Source organism: Phocoena phocoena, chromosome 17 (genome assembly GCF_963924675.1).
Source record: "Phocoena phocoena chromosome 17, mPhoPho1.1, whole genome shotgun sequence".
NCBI lineage: Eukaryota > Metazoa > Chordata > Mammalia > Artiodactyla > Phocoenidae > Phocoena > Phocoena phocoena.
The window spans coordinates 80,675,370-80,691,254 of NC_089235.1; the positions used below are offsets into that span (position 1 = coordinate 80,675,370).

At 63.9% G+C, this 15,885-nt stretch overlaps 2 protein-coding genes across 2 annotated transcripts; both read right to left on the reverse strand.

Annotated features, from left to right (window-relative positions):
• Positions 1-653: 653 nt before the first annotated feature.
• On the reverse strand, positions 654-12,664 carry ZFTRAF1 (zinc finger TRAF-type containing 1). Its single transcript, XM_065895327.1, has 4 exons — positions 12,293-12,664; positions 3,440-3,678; positions 2,611-2,822; positions 654-1,045 (listed from the first exon to the last, which is right to left on the reverse strand). Exons 1-4 carry the CDS (start codon positions 12,662-12,664, stop codon positions 654-656), a joined length of 1,215 nt encoding a protein of 404 aa, XP_065751399.1.
• Positions 12,665-14,095: 1,431 nt separating this feature from the next.
• On the reverse strand, positions 14,096-15,346 carry TMEM276 (transmembrane protein 276). Its single transcript, XM_065895346.1, has 2 exons — positions 14,795-15,346; positions 14,096-14,629 (listed from the first exon to the last, which is right to left on the reverse strand). Exons 1-2 carry the CDS (start codon positions 14,885-14,887, stop codon positions 14,144-14,146), a joined length of 579 nt encoding a protein of 192 aa, XP_065751418.1. The 5' UTR covers positions 14,888-15,346; the 3' UTR covers positions 14,096-14,143.
• Positions 15,347-15,885: the final 539 nt, after the last annotated feature.

Below are 15,885 nucleotides of genomic sequence, written 5' to 3' on the forward strand. Positions count from 1 at the left end.
TCACCCTGCATTCCGAAAAGTCTGCTGAGCCCTGGTGGCCAAGTCCTGCCTCCCTGGAGCAGCCGGGGATGGGATGTGCTGGGCTAGTGAGAGCCCCGACCCCGCCCGTTCCCCTGCCCAGGCCTGTGACAGAGGGGGCAGCAACTCCAAGTCTCTCCTGGGGCGGGGCACATGAAGGTGCAGTCACAGGGATGGGCGGGCTCTGACCCTTGGCCAAACCGAAGACCCCATTCTGTCCAATTACAGCCACACCTTCCCCTCGAACAAAACAGAAAGTAGGAAACAAGGGTGCCTTTTTAATTGCAATCAAATATGCCGTCTGAGGTCAGCGCCCCCGAGCCCGGCCCAGGGGCCGTGCGCAGCCCCATGTGCGGCCCAGAGCAGGCATGTGGCCCGCTGCGCGGTAGGGGCCGGGGCCAGGCTGCCGTGCTGCGCCGCGCCCTTTGGGTCCCGAAGCAGCGTCTCCTCTGCGGTGGCCCGGCCTCCAGCGGCCGGGACAGGGGAGGTGGGGCAGAGGGCGAGGGGGGCGCTCCCACCTTCGCACACGCATGCAGACGTCCCAGTGTTCGCTTCTGTTCCTTCTCCTTGGCTGAGATGGGCGATGGCGCCGTGAGGCCGCTGCCGGGCAGGCGTGGGCAGTGCCACGGGGCTGCCTACTTCTGTATTTGGAACAGGAAGAGCCGCAGGTTGATGTTCTTGGCAGCCAGCAGCTTGTTGCACTCCACGGAGTCGACGATGGGCAGCGGCACGTAGTCCGTCTCGTTGCTCTCGTTGGTGAAGACAAAGTGGTAGATGACAGGGCTGATCTTCACGTCGTCGTACGGGCCCTTGAGCAGCAGGAAAGAGCACTCCAGGGGCGCCGTCACCTTGCTCTTGAGGAGGAGCTGGAAGGACAGCGTGCGCTTGCACGACAGGTTGGGGTTGCGCTCCGAGTCGTTCACGCGCGCCTTTAGGACCCACGTCTGGTTCAGCACCGTGAACCGCGGCGTCTCGTAGTACAGGCGCGTGATGAAGTCGTCCGTGCGGTACGGCCGGAACTGGACCTCTGTGGAGACAGACAGGCCGGGGAGCCGGCGGTCAGAGCAGGCAGGGCCAGGGGCAGCGCCTTCCCAGCCGGCCGGGGACACGGGCTCGGCCAGGGAGGAAGGCAACTTACCAGGACACAGCAGGCTCTACTTGTCACAAGGCAAATCAAACGCAATTATGGCAAACGGAGGCGCACGCAAGCTTTGGGGAAACAACTACGAACAGAAGTGACACGCGTTAGCGGCAGAGTCCAGAGGCTGCGAGAGGTGAACGGCCAGCCCCGCCTGACCCCCAGGTCAGGTGAGGCCTCCCTCCTCACCCTTCCCCAGGGCCCAGCAGAGGGAGAGGCCCCGCCCAGGGGGCCGGGGTAAGCAGACACACAGACAGGATGCAGTTCTGTGAACAAGTGTACTTTATTGGTTCCGATACACAGCTGCCAGAAAAGCCGACGGCCGGGCTGGTGTGTTGGGCCTCGAGGCAGAGCGCCATCGCGTAGCTGGAGCTGGGCTCTGCCGGCCGGCCGAAGGGCCCATCGGTCAGTGGGCGACTGCCGTCACACAGTTCTCTCGGCAGAGCCCGTGGCCCACGGCTGGCGAGTCCCTCCACAGAGGCGGCCAGTCCTCCCTGCCCGGCCACGGCTGCAGTCACGACGCCTCGGTCCACCCAGACTCTCCAGGCCTGGCCTGGACTGTTTGTGACACAGTGCCCACCGGGGCAGCTGAGGCTATGACTGCCCAGCGGCCACGGTCTTCTCGGGCTGAGACCCTGGCCTCCGCAGGCCCCCACCTATAGCCAGGCCCGGTCCAGGTGGCACAGTCTGACTGGCTGCCCGTGACTGCCCCTGACGCTCTGAGCCGGCCGCCTGGTGTGGGCCGGGCAGCATAGGGCCAGCGTACCCCCGGCAGCTCCAGCGACAGCAGGGCCTTCTTGCTATTCTCTGTGTCTAGACCAGGCTCTGCTCCCCAGAGTGTCCAAAGGCAGTGGCGGCAGCCAGGAGAGCCCGAGAGATCCAGTGGGCCTGGGCGCAGTCCAGCCTGCCCATCCCTGGGCATCCACTCCCAGCAGTTTGAGTCGGGCACCCTCAGCTCGTTCTGGAGCCCCGGCCCTGACCATCTTCTCGCTGGCCTCAGGAAGCCCGTGGCCACCGCAGTAACCGCCTGCAGGTAGGACCTGCCATGACGAGTGCTCTTCTTGCCCCTGGCTCCGCAGGGCAGGCCCTCAGCTCCCAGACCCCCCAAGACACGCCCACCTTCCGGTTAGACCCCGACTGTCCCAAGGTTGTGCAGCCCCACACGGTGAGGACACCACTTTGCTGGGGTAGCAGGGCCGGGGTGGGGAAGACAGGTGGGAAGGGCCTCTGTGAGAGCCATGCAGGTGCCCCCAGGGTCCTGCCCGGCCCCTCCCCAGCTCAGCCTCCGGCCCCTCTTCTCCCTTAGATGTCCTCCCATTCACCAGGAGCTTGTCCAGAGCCTGGCCATCTGGTGCAGCCTGTGCCACTGCCCAGACCCCACGGCTCCCCCGGCTCCCGGCCGCCGGCCCCACCCCCAGCCTGTGTGGCATGCAGCAGGCAGCAGGGCGCCTCACCTGTGTAGCCGATCTTCTCGAAGCTGAGCAGGCTAAAGATGCTGTTGTAGAGCTGCATCTCCTTGCGGTGGCTCTGGTCCATCTCGTCCAGGATCTCCATCAGCTCATTGCCCGTCTTGGTTGGGTGGGCACACGCGGCCTCGTGCACTGTCAGCTCGTGGAAAGGGCCGTGCCATGGGCAGCCGATACGCTTGTACTTGCACTGCGTCACCCTGGGGAGGAGGTGAGCCCTGCGGTCACACCCGCGCCCCATGGAAGGTGGCTGTGCCAGTGGGTCTCCAACCAGCCCTGCTCACACAGACCGCTCCCTGAAGGACATGTTCCCCACGTGCCGGCCCTCAGGAAGGGGTCAGAGTGCGTGAGAGCCTGAGAAGGAGCAGGGCATGTGTGAGCTGTGCGTGTGCACGCCCCCTGCACCCACGGCCATGGGGCCTCTCTCCACAATGGTCCTGGGCCCCACGTGGCTTCACTGCAGGGGAGGCTCGGCAGCCTGGCCCCCTGGAGGGGGGGATTGGGGTGCTAGTGCCACCATCACGCTGTGCTCCCAGAGCCCCTGTGCTGGCCACACTTTCCTGGCCCAGGGACACCACGGACAGTCTCTAAGGAAGAAGCCACCACACAGCCACAAGGAACCCTGGAGGGCCAGGATAACGTTCAGACGCTTCCAGTTGCAGATCTAAGCCCCCGAGTCTGCGGAGCCTCCTGCCTGTCCCCTCCACGGCCTGGGAGCTGAGCAGCTTTGCACTAACCCGGCCCTGTGAGGTCGCCACCGGGTGGCGTGTGTGGAGCCAAGCCCCCGGCAGGCAGGCCAGGCGGCCCAGGTGCTTACCTGTCCTGGCACTCCTCTTTCTGGTGCCTCTCCAGGAGGGAGCGGGGGAACTGGCACAGGCAGAAGCCACACTCAGAGGGCAGCTCGCTCACGGCCTTCTCCACGGCCAGGTTGCGGCAGCAGAGGCTCTTACTGATCTCGCAACGACAGTTGGGGCACGTGGCTTGCTCCTCCTTCAGCCGGGCATCTGCTAGTAGGTGGATAAAACAGCCAGCGCACATCAAGTGCCCATTAGTACACTGCGGAGAAGGAAAGGGAGATGAAGCTCACGGACCTGCGGGGCCGCGCAGATGCGCGCCCGCCCCCTGGCCGGCCCCTCCCAGGGGCTGCGGTGCAGGGGCCGCGGGCAGGCTGCTGCCCGACAAGCACAGGCTGCCACTCCCACTCCCGAGGGAGGGCCAGGCTGTCCTCCCGGAGCCCTGTGCACGCGGCCAGCAGGATCCCCATGGCGAGGGCGGGTCTCAAGGTGGCCCTCATTGGCAGCAGAGGTTCGGGCTCTTCACTGTGGTGGCCCACCAGCGGGCACTGGGTGGGCCACACGGGGGCTTTTCCCATCCAGGGGCTGGAGACTGTCCCCAAAGTCCACCACAGGGCCGATTCAGGGACGCCCACGGAACGCGGGCTCTCGGCCAGCTGCCCATGCCGAGGCAGCTGCACCCTCAGCCTGGCCCCGCCACTCTAGCCTCCTGGGCCCGCACAGGTGAGCAGGCAGCTGCCACCCGCCCAGTGGGGCTGGCTACCTGGAGGGGACCTTCCCAAGGACCGGTGGCACAGAGCCATGGTTGGCGGGGAGGCCCACTTGGCCCAGGACAAGGCACGTGGGCAGCGTGCGCCTGCAGGAGCGTTGCTGGCTTTGGGCCTAGGAGCCAGGCCCCTCCCTGGCTGAGCCTGTGGATCCAAGGAACAGACGATACCGTCGGCGACCTGCCCCTCCCTGCCGGGGGTCCTGGCGTGTGGACAGTGGGCTGCCGGCTCAGCTACCTCGGCTCTCTCACTGGCTCCACACACCTCCTGAGCACCCACTTGGTGCCCTTGAGACACATGGCAGGCTATGGGCCTGGGCCTGCAGGGGCTCACGGGGTTGGGGGAGGAGAGGCCCACATGGGAACCAGAGGTACAAGAGCAGACAAGCTGTGTCCTCCAGGGCAGACACGGCAGTCTTGGAGCCCGGGGAACACTGGTGGGAGTGTGGGCCCCCCCGCCGAGGGCACCTATCTCCATTGGGAGACGCCCAGTGGCTGAGGGCAAGTGGGCAGGCAGTGCTTCCACAGGCTTCCTTGGGGCCCAGGACCCTTTTGTGACTGGGATGCAGTGTGGTAGAGGGACTCACATGGCCACTGCCAAGCCACGCCTGCACACGATGGGGTCCTCGGTAAACACCAGGGGTCCGTGCACCCTGAGCTGAGGGCTGCAAGAGGCTGAGTGAACTCTTAGCGCCTGCGGTTCGTGCTTGGGGTCCAGTGAGTGATGGGACCTATGTGCTGAGGACCAATGGTGGGGCCGGGGACAAAGGCCTCAGTCAGGATCCAGGTCCACACAAACACCCTAGATCAGCTGCACTCAAATCTTAATTTCTAAGTCAGGTCAAAAGTTAAGATGTGCGAGACGAGGAGGGGACTGGCAAGGGCCGGCCAGCACCTGCTCTGGACACACAGCCTGGCTGGGGGTTGTGAAGCGAGGCTGGTCCCGAGAGCGGCCAGGGAGGAAAAGCAGTCTGCCCCGTCCACTGCCCGGGGTCAGTGGAGAAGCCAGAGACGCGATGAGTGGAGGAGAGGGTGTGGGGACACGGCACCATAGGCTGCTGCCACCCTGTGGGAAGCCCAGACCAAGAACCCAGGTCACATGTGTTCTCAAAGCCCCGCCAAGGGCCTGAGCCCAAGAGGGCCTCTGGCTTCACCGTGCCACAGCCCCAGAGAGAGGATCGCTATGGCTTCTAGAAGGCAGAGAGGAAGCAGTACGTGGCAACCTGACCACTCAGTCACGGGAGGAGGAAGCTGCAGGGCCCCCAGAAGTGAGGCCAGACAAGGCAGCACTGGGCTTGCTGAAGTCCCAGCCGCTGCCTAGCACCCCAGTGAAGAAGCCAGGAAGGCCTGGGGACCCCACACTACTGTGTGGTCAGCTCTAGTTCTACAGGCCCCAAGGCAGGGCCCGCGGCCTCAGCAGAGAGCAACAGCCACTGCTAGGCCCAACTCAGCTGGCTTCTCCTGTCTCTGGTGGCCCAGCCAGGGCGTGGGCCTGCAGGCGAGACTCGGGGTGGAGTCCTGGGAGGTCCTGAGGGACCCGAGGCTGCCAACTGTGTGACTGCTCACTCCTAGCGCTGCCCTGAAAGCCCACTGCTCTGGAGCAGAGGGTGTGACCTGCGCACCCCCCTGGCAGGCCTTTCCTCAGAACCTGGGGGCCGCAGGAGTTCCCAGCCTCCAGGGCCAGTCCCCACCCCACCCCCTCAGAGCCTCCAGACCCAACACAGGCTCAGGTACTAGGGCACCTGCCCTCTGTTGGGCTCTGGGGAGGTGGGGGCACTGCCCCTCTAGCCCTAACAGCTCAGCTCTGAATCGGAATGCGGCTAACCAGCAAGATGCTCCCAGTGCTGCCGGCCTGCCAAGGGACGAGCCAACGTCCACACGTGGCTAGTCCCTTACCGGCTGCCCAAGGTACGCTCTCTCGGTGGACCCAGGTGGCCAGCCTTGGCCCCAGCACCTACCCAGCCCAGGCAGTCTGTCCACAGCAGGAGAGTCACCGTGCTCCAGAGCCCTCCCCACCAGCCAGGCTCCCCCTCAGCCTCCAGAGCAAGACCCAACTCTGCACGGAGGCCTGGCCCAGGGCCTCTGCGGTGGTCGGGCTGGACTGTACCTGCCCCATTTTGCCCATCCAGAAGCTGGGCCCCAGAGGGCTCAGCACAGCGTTGGCCATATGCCAAGCCTCTGACAGACAGCACAAGCCAGGGCAGTCAGAGTGCCCCACGCTACGTGCCAGGGCCAAGCCCCCGAGAGCTTGGGCAGTTCCAAGGAGCAGTTCCTGCAGTGCCCAGGATGGGCTGCCTTCCCACCACCTGCCAGGAAGACCCTACAGACAGGGAGGGCTACAGAGGGGGCTCCACGACGCAGGACCTTGCAGGGCCTCCCAGGCCCTCCCAGGACAGATGCTGGCCAGATCCCACAGGTCACCAGCAGTATGCTCTGAGGCTGGTCACATCCTTCTCTGGGCCTCAATTTTCTCAGACACAAAAGACAACAGGGGCCGGGGAAGTACTTCCCTGATAGCACAGTGGATAAGACTCCACGCTCCCAACGCAGGGAGCCTGGGTCAGGGAACTAGATCCCACATGCATGCTGCAACTAAGAGTTCGCATGCCACAGCAAAGGAGACTGCGAGCTGCAACTAAGGAGTCCACGTGCTTCAACTAAGGAGCCAGCGAGCCACAACTAAGGAGCCCACAAACCACAACTAAGGACCCGCCTGCCACAACTAAGACCCAGCCCAACCAAATTAAAAAAAAAAAAAGAAGACAACAAGGGGACTTCCCTGGCGGTCCAGTGTTTAAGACTCTGTGCTTCTACTGCAGGGAGCACGGGTTCGAACCCTGGTCGGGGAACTAAGATTCTGCATGCCACACGGTGCAGCTGAAAAAAAAAAAGTCAACGAGGACAGGACTGGCCTTATTACGCACTGACAGGAGCACAAGTGCGACACACAGTGCCCAGAGAACTAATGCCTGGCACCACACTCATCACCCAGCAGAACCCAGCTAGCCCCTCATGCAGCCCCTGCCCGGAAGCCTCAGGAAAGACTCCAGGCACAAGCCTGTGATTTCAGCAAAACCCCCTCTCCCTCTCTCACCCCTGGGTTCCCCAACCCCACCAAGTTGTGCCCAAGCCCCTCTGCAGTGGCCCAAAAGTGGGCATTTGTCCCTGCCCCTAGGACATCGCCCAGCAGCCCCTCCCCCTGCCAGCCCAGTGCACCCAGGCCATGCAGGCTGGGGCCTCTATCTGAACCAGCTTCCCCCTGGGGGAGCTGAAGGAACTGTCCGGACTCTTGAGGAGGAGCCCTGGCCCCTGGGCCTTGGGACAAAAGCAGGTCTTAGAAAATGCCCCCCAGCTTCTGGGGGCCAAGTCCTCAATCAGTAGGCCTTTTAGGCCTGGAGTCCACAGTCCCCTCAAACCCTGGGGTGCCCCCCAACTCCGCTCTTTACCACTAAAGGAAGGCTCAGCACCCAGACTCATGTGAGCAGCCCCATCTCCAAAGCACAGCGGAGGGTACCCACCCCCAAAGTGCCCCTCAGCCCAGCTGGAGGCCCCCTTCACCAGGCCCAGCAGGGCCTCACAGCACCCCACACACCCCTGCACACTCGGCCTGAGGTTTCCTCGACCTCTTCCATTAAGGGGCCCGGAAGGGACCATGCAGGGTCTGAGACACACAAGTGTCTCAGGGGAAGCCAGGACTGCAACCTTCCACCAGGTTTTGGGTTTGAAGTTCTGGGCCAGCAGTTCCTGATGTCACAGCACCCCGAGACTCGGGGACTTGGGTGGGGGCCGTCAAACCTGCAGCCAGGCTCTTGCTCAGAGCCCAGGTGCTGCCTGGATCAAAAGGTAACTCAAGTGACAAACCACCACTACAAAAAGCACAATTTCGCATCTAGTCAGAGACCAGAAGCGTGCTCTTCCCTCTGCCCTTGTCTTGGATAGCTAAGCAGATATATTTTCAAAGCTTTTTTCTCAAAGCATGAGCCAGCCATAGTCTTGGAGCTGGGTAAGAGGGTCCCAGGCCATGTGGTGGGCAGCCCCATTGGAGATTCCTTAAACATCACCTCGAACAGAGTCTGCAGCACCAGGCAGGTCGACAGATGCCAAAACGGCGCACTTGGAAGCTCCCCAAGGCGGGCACCCACATTGGCCAGGACGCAAGCAGAGATGGAGCCACCCCTGCTTCCTGGGCCTTTTACCCACATGGCTGCCAACGAGCTAACCAAGCCAAGTGGGCTGAGCCGAGTCCTGGCGGGGACAGGAAGCGCAGCAGGACACCCTCAATCCTCCCACAGGACAGATGGTGTCAAGTGCCCAGGCAGGTGGGATGGGACAGGCGTCCTGTAGCAGGGATAGGAAACGACCTCGGTGCAGGGGTGCTGCCTCAGTGGGGCCCACGAGGAGCAGGAGTGGGCAGGGGCAGGGACGGGAGAGGGCACCCAGGCAGCAGGGGCAGGAGAGCAATGGGCTGAAGGGGCAGGTCTCAGGTCTGAGGCAGGAGCAGCGGGCACAGGGGCCAGAGGCCAGCTGGTGCCACATACTGTGACAAAGGCCCCCTGCCTACTCCTCCACCCCAGTGGGGGTCACAGGAGGCTTCCTGGCTGAGAACCAAGTTGGGGTGGGAGAACTCTGCGGCCCCTCCCTCCAGATGTTGGTCTGCGGCTCAGGGCCTCAGCTGACACGAGCGGGGTCAGGGCCAGGTCCACCTCGTGTGAAGGGCTGGAGGAGAGTCCCAGATGGGGTCAGGGATCAGGCTGCGGCTGCAACGATCCAGGCACCACCCACTGAGGCTGTGTTTCCCCAAAGAAGGCAGAGGACCCAGCTCACATCGCCCTGGGGCCACGGGGCTGCATTCAGAGCAGGTGCCAGCACAGCTGCCCGTTGCCGGCTCCAACACAGAGCTCCTATGTGCACGTCACTGCTGCATCCCCGGCCCTCCTACCCCTAGCTGGTTGCCCGCTGCCGTGCCCACCCAGGACCCTAGAAAGTGGCTGCACACCTTGTCAGACCAGTCACCAAGAATACACCTAACACCCACACGGAGAACATCAAAGCCAGCACCTGCCATACCAGTTGTAGCCCTGACCTGACCTGACCTGACCTAACGCAGGTCACGGTGAGAACCATTTGCACGAGTGCCCTGGTCTGACACCAGAGCAAGAATCCCGACCCAGGTGGTGTGATGTACTGGACCCATGGCGGAGCCAACACTGTGGGGCTCAGATCAGGGAGCAGGCGACCAAGCCTAACCGTGCAGCCCGTGTCTGCTCTCACCACCACCCAGGCTTCCCCAGAGGCACGGAGGCAGGGGATGGTAGCCGGAGAGCAAGCTCTTGAGTTACTGCGTACCCAGCCACATCCAGAGGCCCATGGAGATGCCCCTGTGGCCCCAGTGCCAGGCACAGTGTGCAGGGCTCAGCACGGTCACTGGCTCTTCTCCTCACCCCAGAACTGGGTACCATCTGAAACAGCCCTCAGATGCGGAGCACTGCCGGTGCTTGCCCCGAACCACGTATCCTGGTGGGGTCAGGCAAAACGTTGCCTATAGGAACAGAGAGCAAAACATACCACATGCCTGAGGCAGGTCCACCAGAGACAGCCCGTCAACGTGACTCACCAAAGAAGGCCGGCAGAAGCGGAGGGGCTGAGCCCAGGCCCAGAAGCGTTGGCGAGCAGTGGGCCCCAACCAGGGGCACACAGAGCTCTGCGTCCTCGTTTCAAGGCAGCTCATGTGGAACCTGTGCTGTCCTTGACCAAATCATCCTGAGAGCAAACCCAGCTCTGATGCCAACCAGGCAATGGGGTGGGCCTCCGGGCCCATCTCGATCCCCCCTCCCCCAATAAATGTCCCCATCCAGGGTGGCTGTGAGAGTAATGCGGACCACTGCACGCAGCAAGGAGCCACCAAGAAGCCTTCCCTCGGGCACCTCACACCCCAGGCTCCAGGGTGGGCACGGCTGTGCATCCATGCCCCATGGGCCCCCATCACACGGCAGGTCTTCCAGCAGCCAAAGCGAGTTCTGACCCGTGGCAGAGTTCCAGCCAAGCCTTCTAGGGCCAAGGGCTCTCCCACTGATCACACGCTGCAAAGCTTTCTCCCAGCCTCTAGAGATGAGAGGGAATCAACTCCCTGCCAAGACCCGGGTGTCACTTGGGAAGAATGAAGGTGGGGCAGAGAGCTTGTACCAAAACCCACAGCTCAGCATTGGTGGGCTCTCCTCACTCAGCGGGCCCGTTCCCAGGGAAGCCACTGAGCAGAGCCCACTAGGCCACGGGGAAGGCCACAGGCCAGGTGGCCCAGAGCCTTCATTCCCCATCAGAGCTGCTCAGCCACCTGCCTCCTGCCAGCCCAGAGCTCAGCTACCAGCACGGTGCGGGCCGGTTTGAAGCAGCCAGGCTCAGAGGCCCGGTCACCAGGGGCTCCGGCTAGAGGCAGAAATGCAGCTCTCTGTGCTGAGTGGACCCAGAGCTGGCACCACATGGCCGGTTTTCATGCCAGGTCCATCTCCAGCCCACTCACACGAGGAGAGATGAGGAACCCCTTAATCCCCCTGGGACCCCCCCACCATTGGCTTGGCTTCCTAGACTCTCACTCAAGGCCCAAGGAAGGAAGAGTGCTTTTGGGAGGATCAAAAGGTCGTGGGCAAGCCTAAAAGGCCAGAGAAAGGACAAGTCCTGAGGTGCACCCCCAAGGCTGAGGCGGTTATGAGAAGTGCTACCCCAGTTTGCACTGGGCCAGGAGGCCTGTGGTACTCCTGAGCTAGGGCCTCTGGCCAGGAGCTTCCCAAAGCCCAGGAGGGTGGGTTGAAAGGCAGTGTCCTCTCCCCAAGGAACTCAACCCACTTCCCCACCAATGCCTCTTCTCCCTCCGTCACCCAGGCACACTGGGATCCTCCAAAGCAAACTCATGCCAGAGCGGGAAAGATTTGGAGATCCAGAGGTTGGGGAAATGGCAATTCAGAATAGCCTGCCCTGTTTACTACAAAAATGGCCCTCGCACCACAGCCCTCACTCTGAGCATAAGCAGGGGGACAAGGCCCCACCGGCCATGTCCAGCTCCTGTAAATGCAAAGAAAGGTGACAGGGTACCTGTTTCATTCCTCAAAGGGGCTGGGGGTGTGGGGGTAATCAGAGATGGGGGTTGACGTGCAGAGAGACACACAACGGAGAAAGCAGAACACTGCGCAGTGACCCTGGGACCAGAGTGTGACCCTGCTGCTACAGGGTGCACGAGTGAGACCCCCTGGGCTAAGTACCCTCTCTGGCAGCCCTGAGCGGGTTAAGGACTCTGAGTCCGGCCACCAGGCTGGCTCTTCAGACAGAAGGGAAGAGGACAGACCTCCTGGAGCACCGGTAGCCTAGGAAGCCAGACCTGGTGTGGGTGAGGTGGGATGTGGTAGGAGCCCAGCCTGAGGCACAGCACGTCCAGAAAGCACTGGATTGGGCGGGGGCGGGGGCTGGGACTGGAGAAAAGACTCAGGCTGTGGGGCTTGATGTGGGCAGTTCATCCGGACCAGGAATGAGGGGAAGGGGTGGGGGAGGGCAAAGAGGTGAGCCCCTCCCTTCTCAACTTTCTTCCAAAAAGAAGTGACAAGGGAAGGGGATTCTTCCACACCAAAGGGTAAAGGGATACGGGACGAGCATGAGGACAGGTTTCGGGGGGGGGTGTCTGCAAAAGAACCGAGAAGAAACACTTGAGGAAGAGCAAAGACCAGGGACCCCCAGAGCCCAGGGAGCTCGGGGCTGCGCGGAACAGGCTCAGAAGTGGGGAGGAGCACGGGCATCTGTCGCCAGCTTTCTCTGGGGTCAGCTTGAGGGTGGGCTGAGGAGTGCTGAGAAAGGGGCAACAGGGGAACCTGGAAAGAAAAGGGGCGTCCAAGTGGGAGACAGGAGATTCCCATCAGGAAATAAGGGCAGTCAAAACGAGAAAAAAAGGAGGTTCAGAGCAAGAAACAGGAAAGTTCCCAGAGGACGAGAATGAGGAGCTTCCGAAGAGGCGCCAGAGTCCCACCTCTGGGCCCCAGGGCTCGGGCCTGGCCTCCGAGGAGACGCGGTGCCGGGGGGCCGGCCGCGGCGGGGCTGGAGCCGAGCCGGGTCTGGCCGGCGGCCCTACCTGGTACACGGAGGCCTTGGGCAGGTCCAGGCAGACCGTGCAGCACAGAACCGAGTAGAGCCGCTCCTCCAGCTTCCCGCTGCCCGCCGCCGCCGCCGCCGCCGCCGCCTCGGCCGTCTCGGCCGCCCGTAGCCGCTTCTTGGGCGGCGCATCGGAGTCGCCAGCCGCCTCCTGCAGCTGCCGGGCGCCGGCCAGGCCCGCCTCGTCTGGGATCCCGGGCCCCGCCGCCTCGCCCAGCGCCGCCGCCGGCCCCGCAGACGCTCCGGCCCCGGCCCCGACCCCGACCCCGGCCCCGGCCCCGACCCCGGCCGGCACGGCACCGGCAGGCCCCGCGGCCGGGCCGCCCCCGCCGGCCTCCTCGGCGCCGGACATCGCGGCCGGCCGGCCCGGCGGGCGGGTGCCGGCGCGCTCCCGCGGCTAGAGGTTAGGGGCGCCGCGCGCTCCCTCCGCCCTCTCGCCGCCGCCGCCGCCGCCGCCGCGACCCCGCAGCCCCGCTCCCTGCGCCGCCGCCTCAGTGGTTTCGGCCCGCGCGTCGCCCCGCAGCCGCCGCGGCCACCGACCCCGGCGCGGCCGCCATCTTTGTTTTCCCTGTACGCTCCCCCACCCCGCCGCCGCCTACGCCCCCTTGTTCTCTCAGTCACGTGAGCGGAGCGAGGCCAATGGGAGGGCCGCTCGGGGAGACAGCGCGACGGCCAGAACCAATGGGCACGCGAGGGCCCGCCCCTGCATAAGGTGGGCGGGGCCCCGGGCGACCCGCTGAGGGGCGATCTTTGAGGCCCGAATAGTCCTGGTATCAGGGCTGAGCGCGGTGCTTCCCGCCAGTCCGGCCCGGAACCACACGCCTTGGGTGCCCCGGAACGGAGGGCAACCTTGGACCCCCACGTCCATATGTGCCTGCGCCTTTGTGCCCGGACGCCCAGGCTAGCGTGCGCGGGGCTCTGGCCTGGCTGGCCGGAGCGAGAAACTGCCGGCCACCTCTCCCCTCCTGTGCGGGAAGAGATGTGCTTCCACAGGACGCGAGTGCAGGGACTCCCCAAGGGAGGACTCTGGACCCGGAATCTAACCCACTGCTTTGCCCAATCCCGTTTCATAACCCTGGGGTTGGGAGCTGAAGAGGGGTCCGCTGAGGAAAGCGAGGGTCTTAGGAAATCAGGACTTGCCTTGCACAGGCCGGTGGGCAAACGGGTAGAGGTCAAGTCGGCCCTGGGAGGAGATGTACATTTCTGGGAACAGCTGTGGTACGGCCCTCCCCTGCCCCCACCCCAGCCGGCGGCCGGTTAAGGTCACTGCCCCATAGGGCCACCAGCCAGACCTTGCAAGGATATTCAGAACTCCACCGTGTTCTAGGAGAGCAAGGGCTCCTGTATCTTCTCAGTCCAGGGGTCCTCCTTACAAAGGTGCCGGCAGGCCAAGTTGAGTGAGGCCCCCAGGGTTGGTTCCAGCACATTGCCTTCCTTTGCTCAGGGAAACCAGTTGCTGCCCTGGGAGCCTTAGGAAGCTCACTGGAGGCCCTCTCAATCCGACTCAAGAATAGGCAGAGTCCATATTCCTGCTAAATCCCTAAGATTTATTGGAGACCAAGCCTCTCTCTGGATCCACAACTATGGCCCGCCCAGAATCAGGCCCCGAAACATGCCCGGGACCCAGTCCCCCTCATTTTGGTCTAGGCAAGTCCTCACACTGTGCTAGAGAAGGAGATAGTACCCAGACTCTGCCCCCTGACCAGTCACTCTGCAGCAAGCTGGCTTCGGTTGAAGGAGAGTCTCTCCCTAGAGGAGGAGGCCCTAGGAGCAGGACAATGAGGGGAAAGTGGTAGCCAGGGCAGAAGCCTCGCCTTGCTGTCCCCAACCATCACCCCCACTGCAGGCGCTGTGTGTGCAGGGCCCGGTGGTAGGCCCAGCTGCCTCCGGCCAGGGCCCAGCGACAGACGTCCTCCTTCGGCAGCAGCAGCAGTCTGTCCTCCTCCAGCCGGCTCAGGAGGCCTGCGGCGCCGAGCATCACCCCCCCCAACATTCCATAAGTGTTGGTCGTGAAAACAGCCACAATGAGGATGGTCACTGCGACCACCAGCACCACTGCCTGCCCAGCCACAGAGCGGCCCTCAGCACCAAGGTGCTCACCAGCCACTGCCAGGACCATGCCTCCTCCCAGGAGCAGGTTGGCGGAGGAGCAGTCCCCATTCACCCAGTGGAAATCGAAGGCCAGGAGGGGCAGGCCAATGACAGTGGCCACCCAGGCTCCAGCAAGACAGTCTTCATCTGTGCCCAGCCCTGGGGCCAGCATGGTGGCAGCAGCCAGGGCCTGGAGCAGGAAGCCAGCAGCGGCCCCTCGATTTGCCTGTCAACACAGGGAAGGGAGATGTGGATAAAAGAGGCCAGGACCTCCCTTTAAACAGGGAAGGGTCTGAAGGTCTCACAGAAGTCGGGCCCCCACACTTACCTCCCACCACCCTCTAGGGATTTGGGAGTGGGCTACGCCCCTGCCCGGCCCCAGTGTACTCACCTGGGCAGTGCTCAGAGCTGCATACAGAGACACTGATCCCAGCGCCAGGTGGGACAGGGCGGAGCTCCACTCGCGCCCTGGCCTGGGGGCCATGACACGTCGGGCGGTAGTGAGTCTGAGGGAACGGGAAAGGGATCCTCAACTTTGGAGAAGAACGTAGAAGCCGGCGACAGGGGGCCCTAAGGGTGTCTCTCCAGGATTCCCAGGTTCCAGAACCCCATTTCTAAATATTGTTATGGGCTCATCCGAAACTCACAGGAGCCCTGAGGCCACTGGACACAACCTTGGGGAAGAAGAACCTAAATCCGCCGGGAAAAGACGGTGTGGGGCCTGGACTGGGTGGGCGTTAGCTCTGGCGTCCTGGAACCCAAGTCGGCGCAGGGCCTGGGGGAGAGGGGCGCAGGGCCCCACGCTCGGGGAGGCGCCGTCCTCGGAACCCGGCCCGGAAAGAGGGACGGCGCAGGCACTCAGAGACCGCTAAGCTGCGCGACCCCGGCGCAGCGCCGAGCGGAGGACCAAATCACCCCACCGCGCCGCCCTCTGGCTGCCGCTCCGCCTCCCGCGCCGGGTGTGCGACGGCCCCGCGCCAACCAACGAGAGGAGCGGAGGCTAGAGCGGCCGGAGGGGGGGCGGGGCCGGGGCGTCGCGGGCGTGGAGGAGAGCTAGACTGGGTTGTAAGAGTGGGCGGGGCTAGGAGGAGGGGTCTCTGCTTGGTACTGGACGCACACGCCCGCTGGTTTGGGGGGAGGGAAGGGGCTCGAGGAAGGAGCCGTGAGGGGCGGGGCAGTGAGAGGTGGGGTTAGAGGAAGGGGCGGGTCGGAGTTGGAGGAAGGGGCGATGAGGGGAAGGGCCGAGGAAAGGGAGGCGAGAGGAGGGGTTTCTAGGGGAGGGGCTGAGGAAGGAGTGGTGAGGGAGGGGTCGGGGAGGGGGAGAGGGATTGGAGGAAGGTGCGGTGAGGAGAGGGGCATTGAGGGGAGGGTTGGAAGAAGGGGCCGAGGAGGACGTAGGGCGGAGTTGGAGGAAGGGGCGGTAAGGAGAGGGGCTGAGGAGGGGGCGGGGCCGAGGAAGGGTATTGAGGGGAGGGGAGGGCG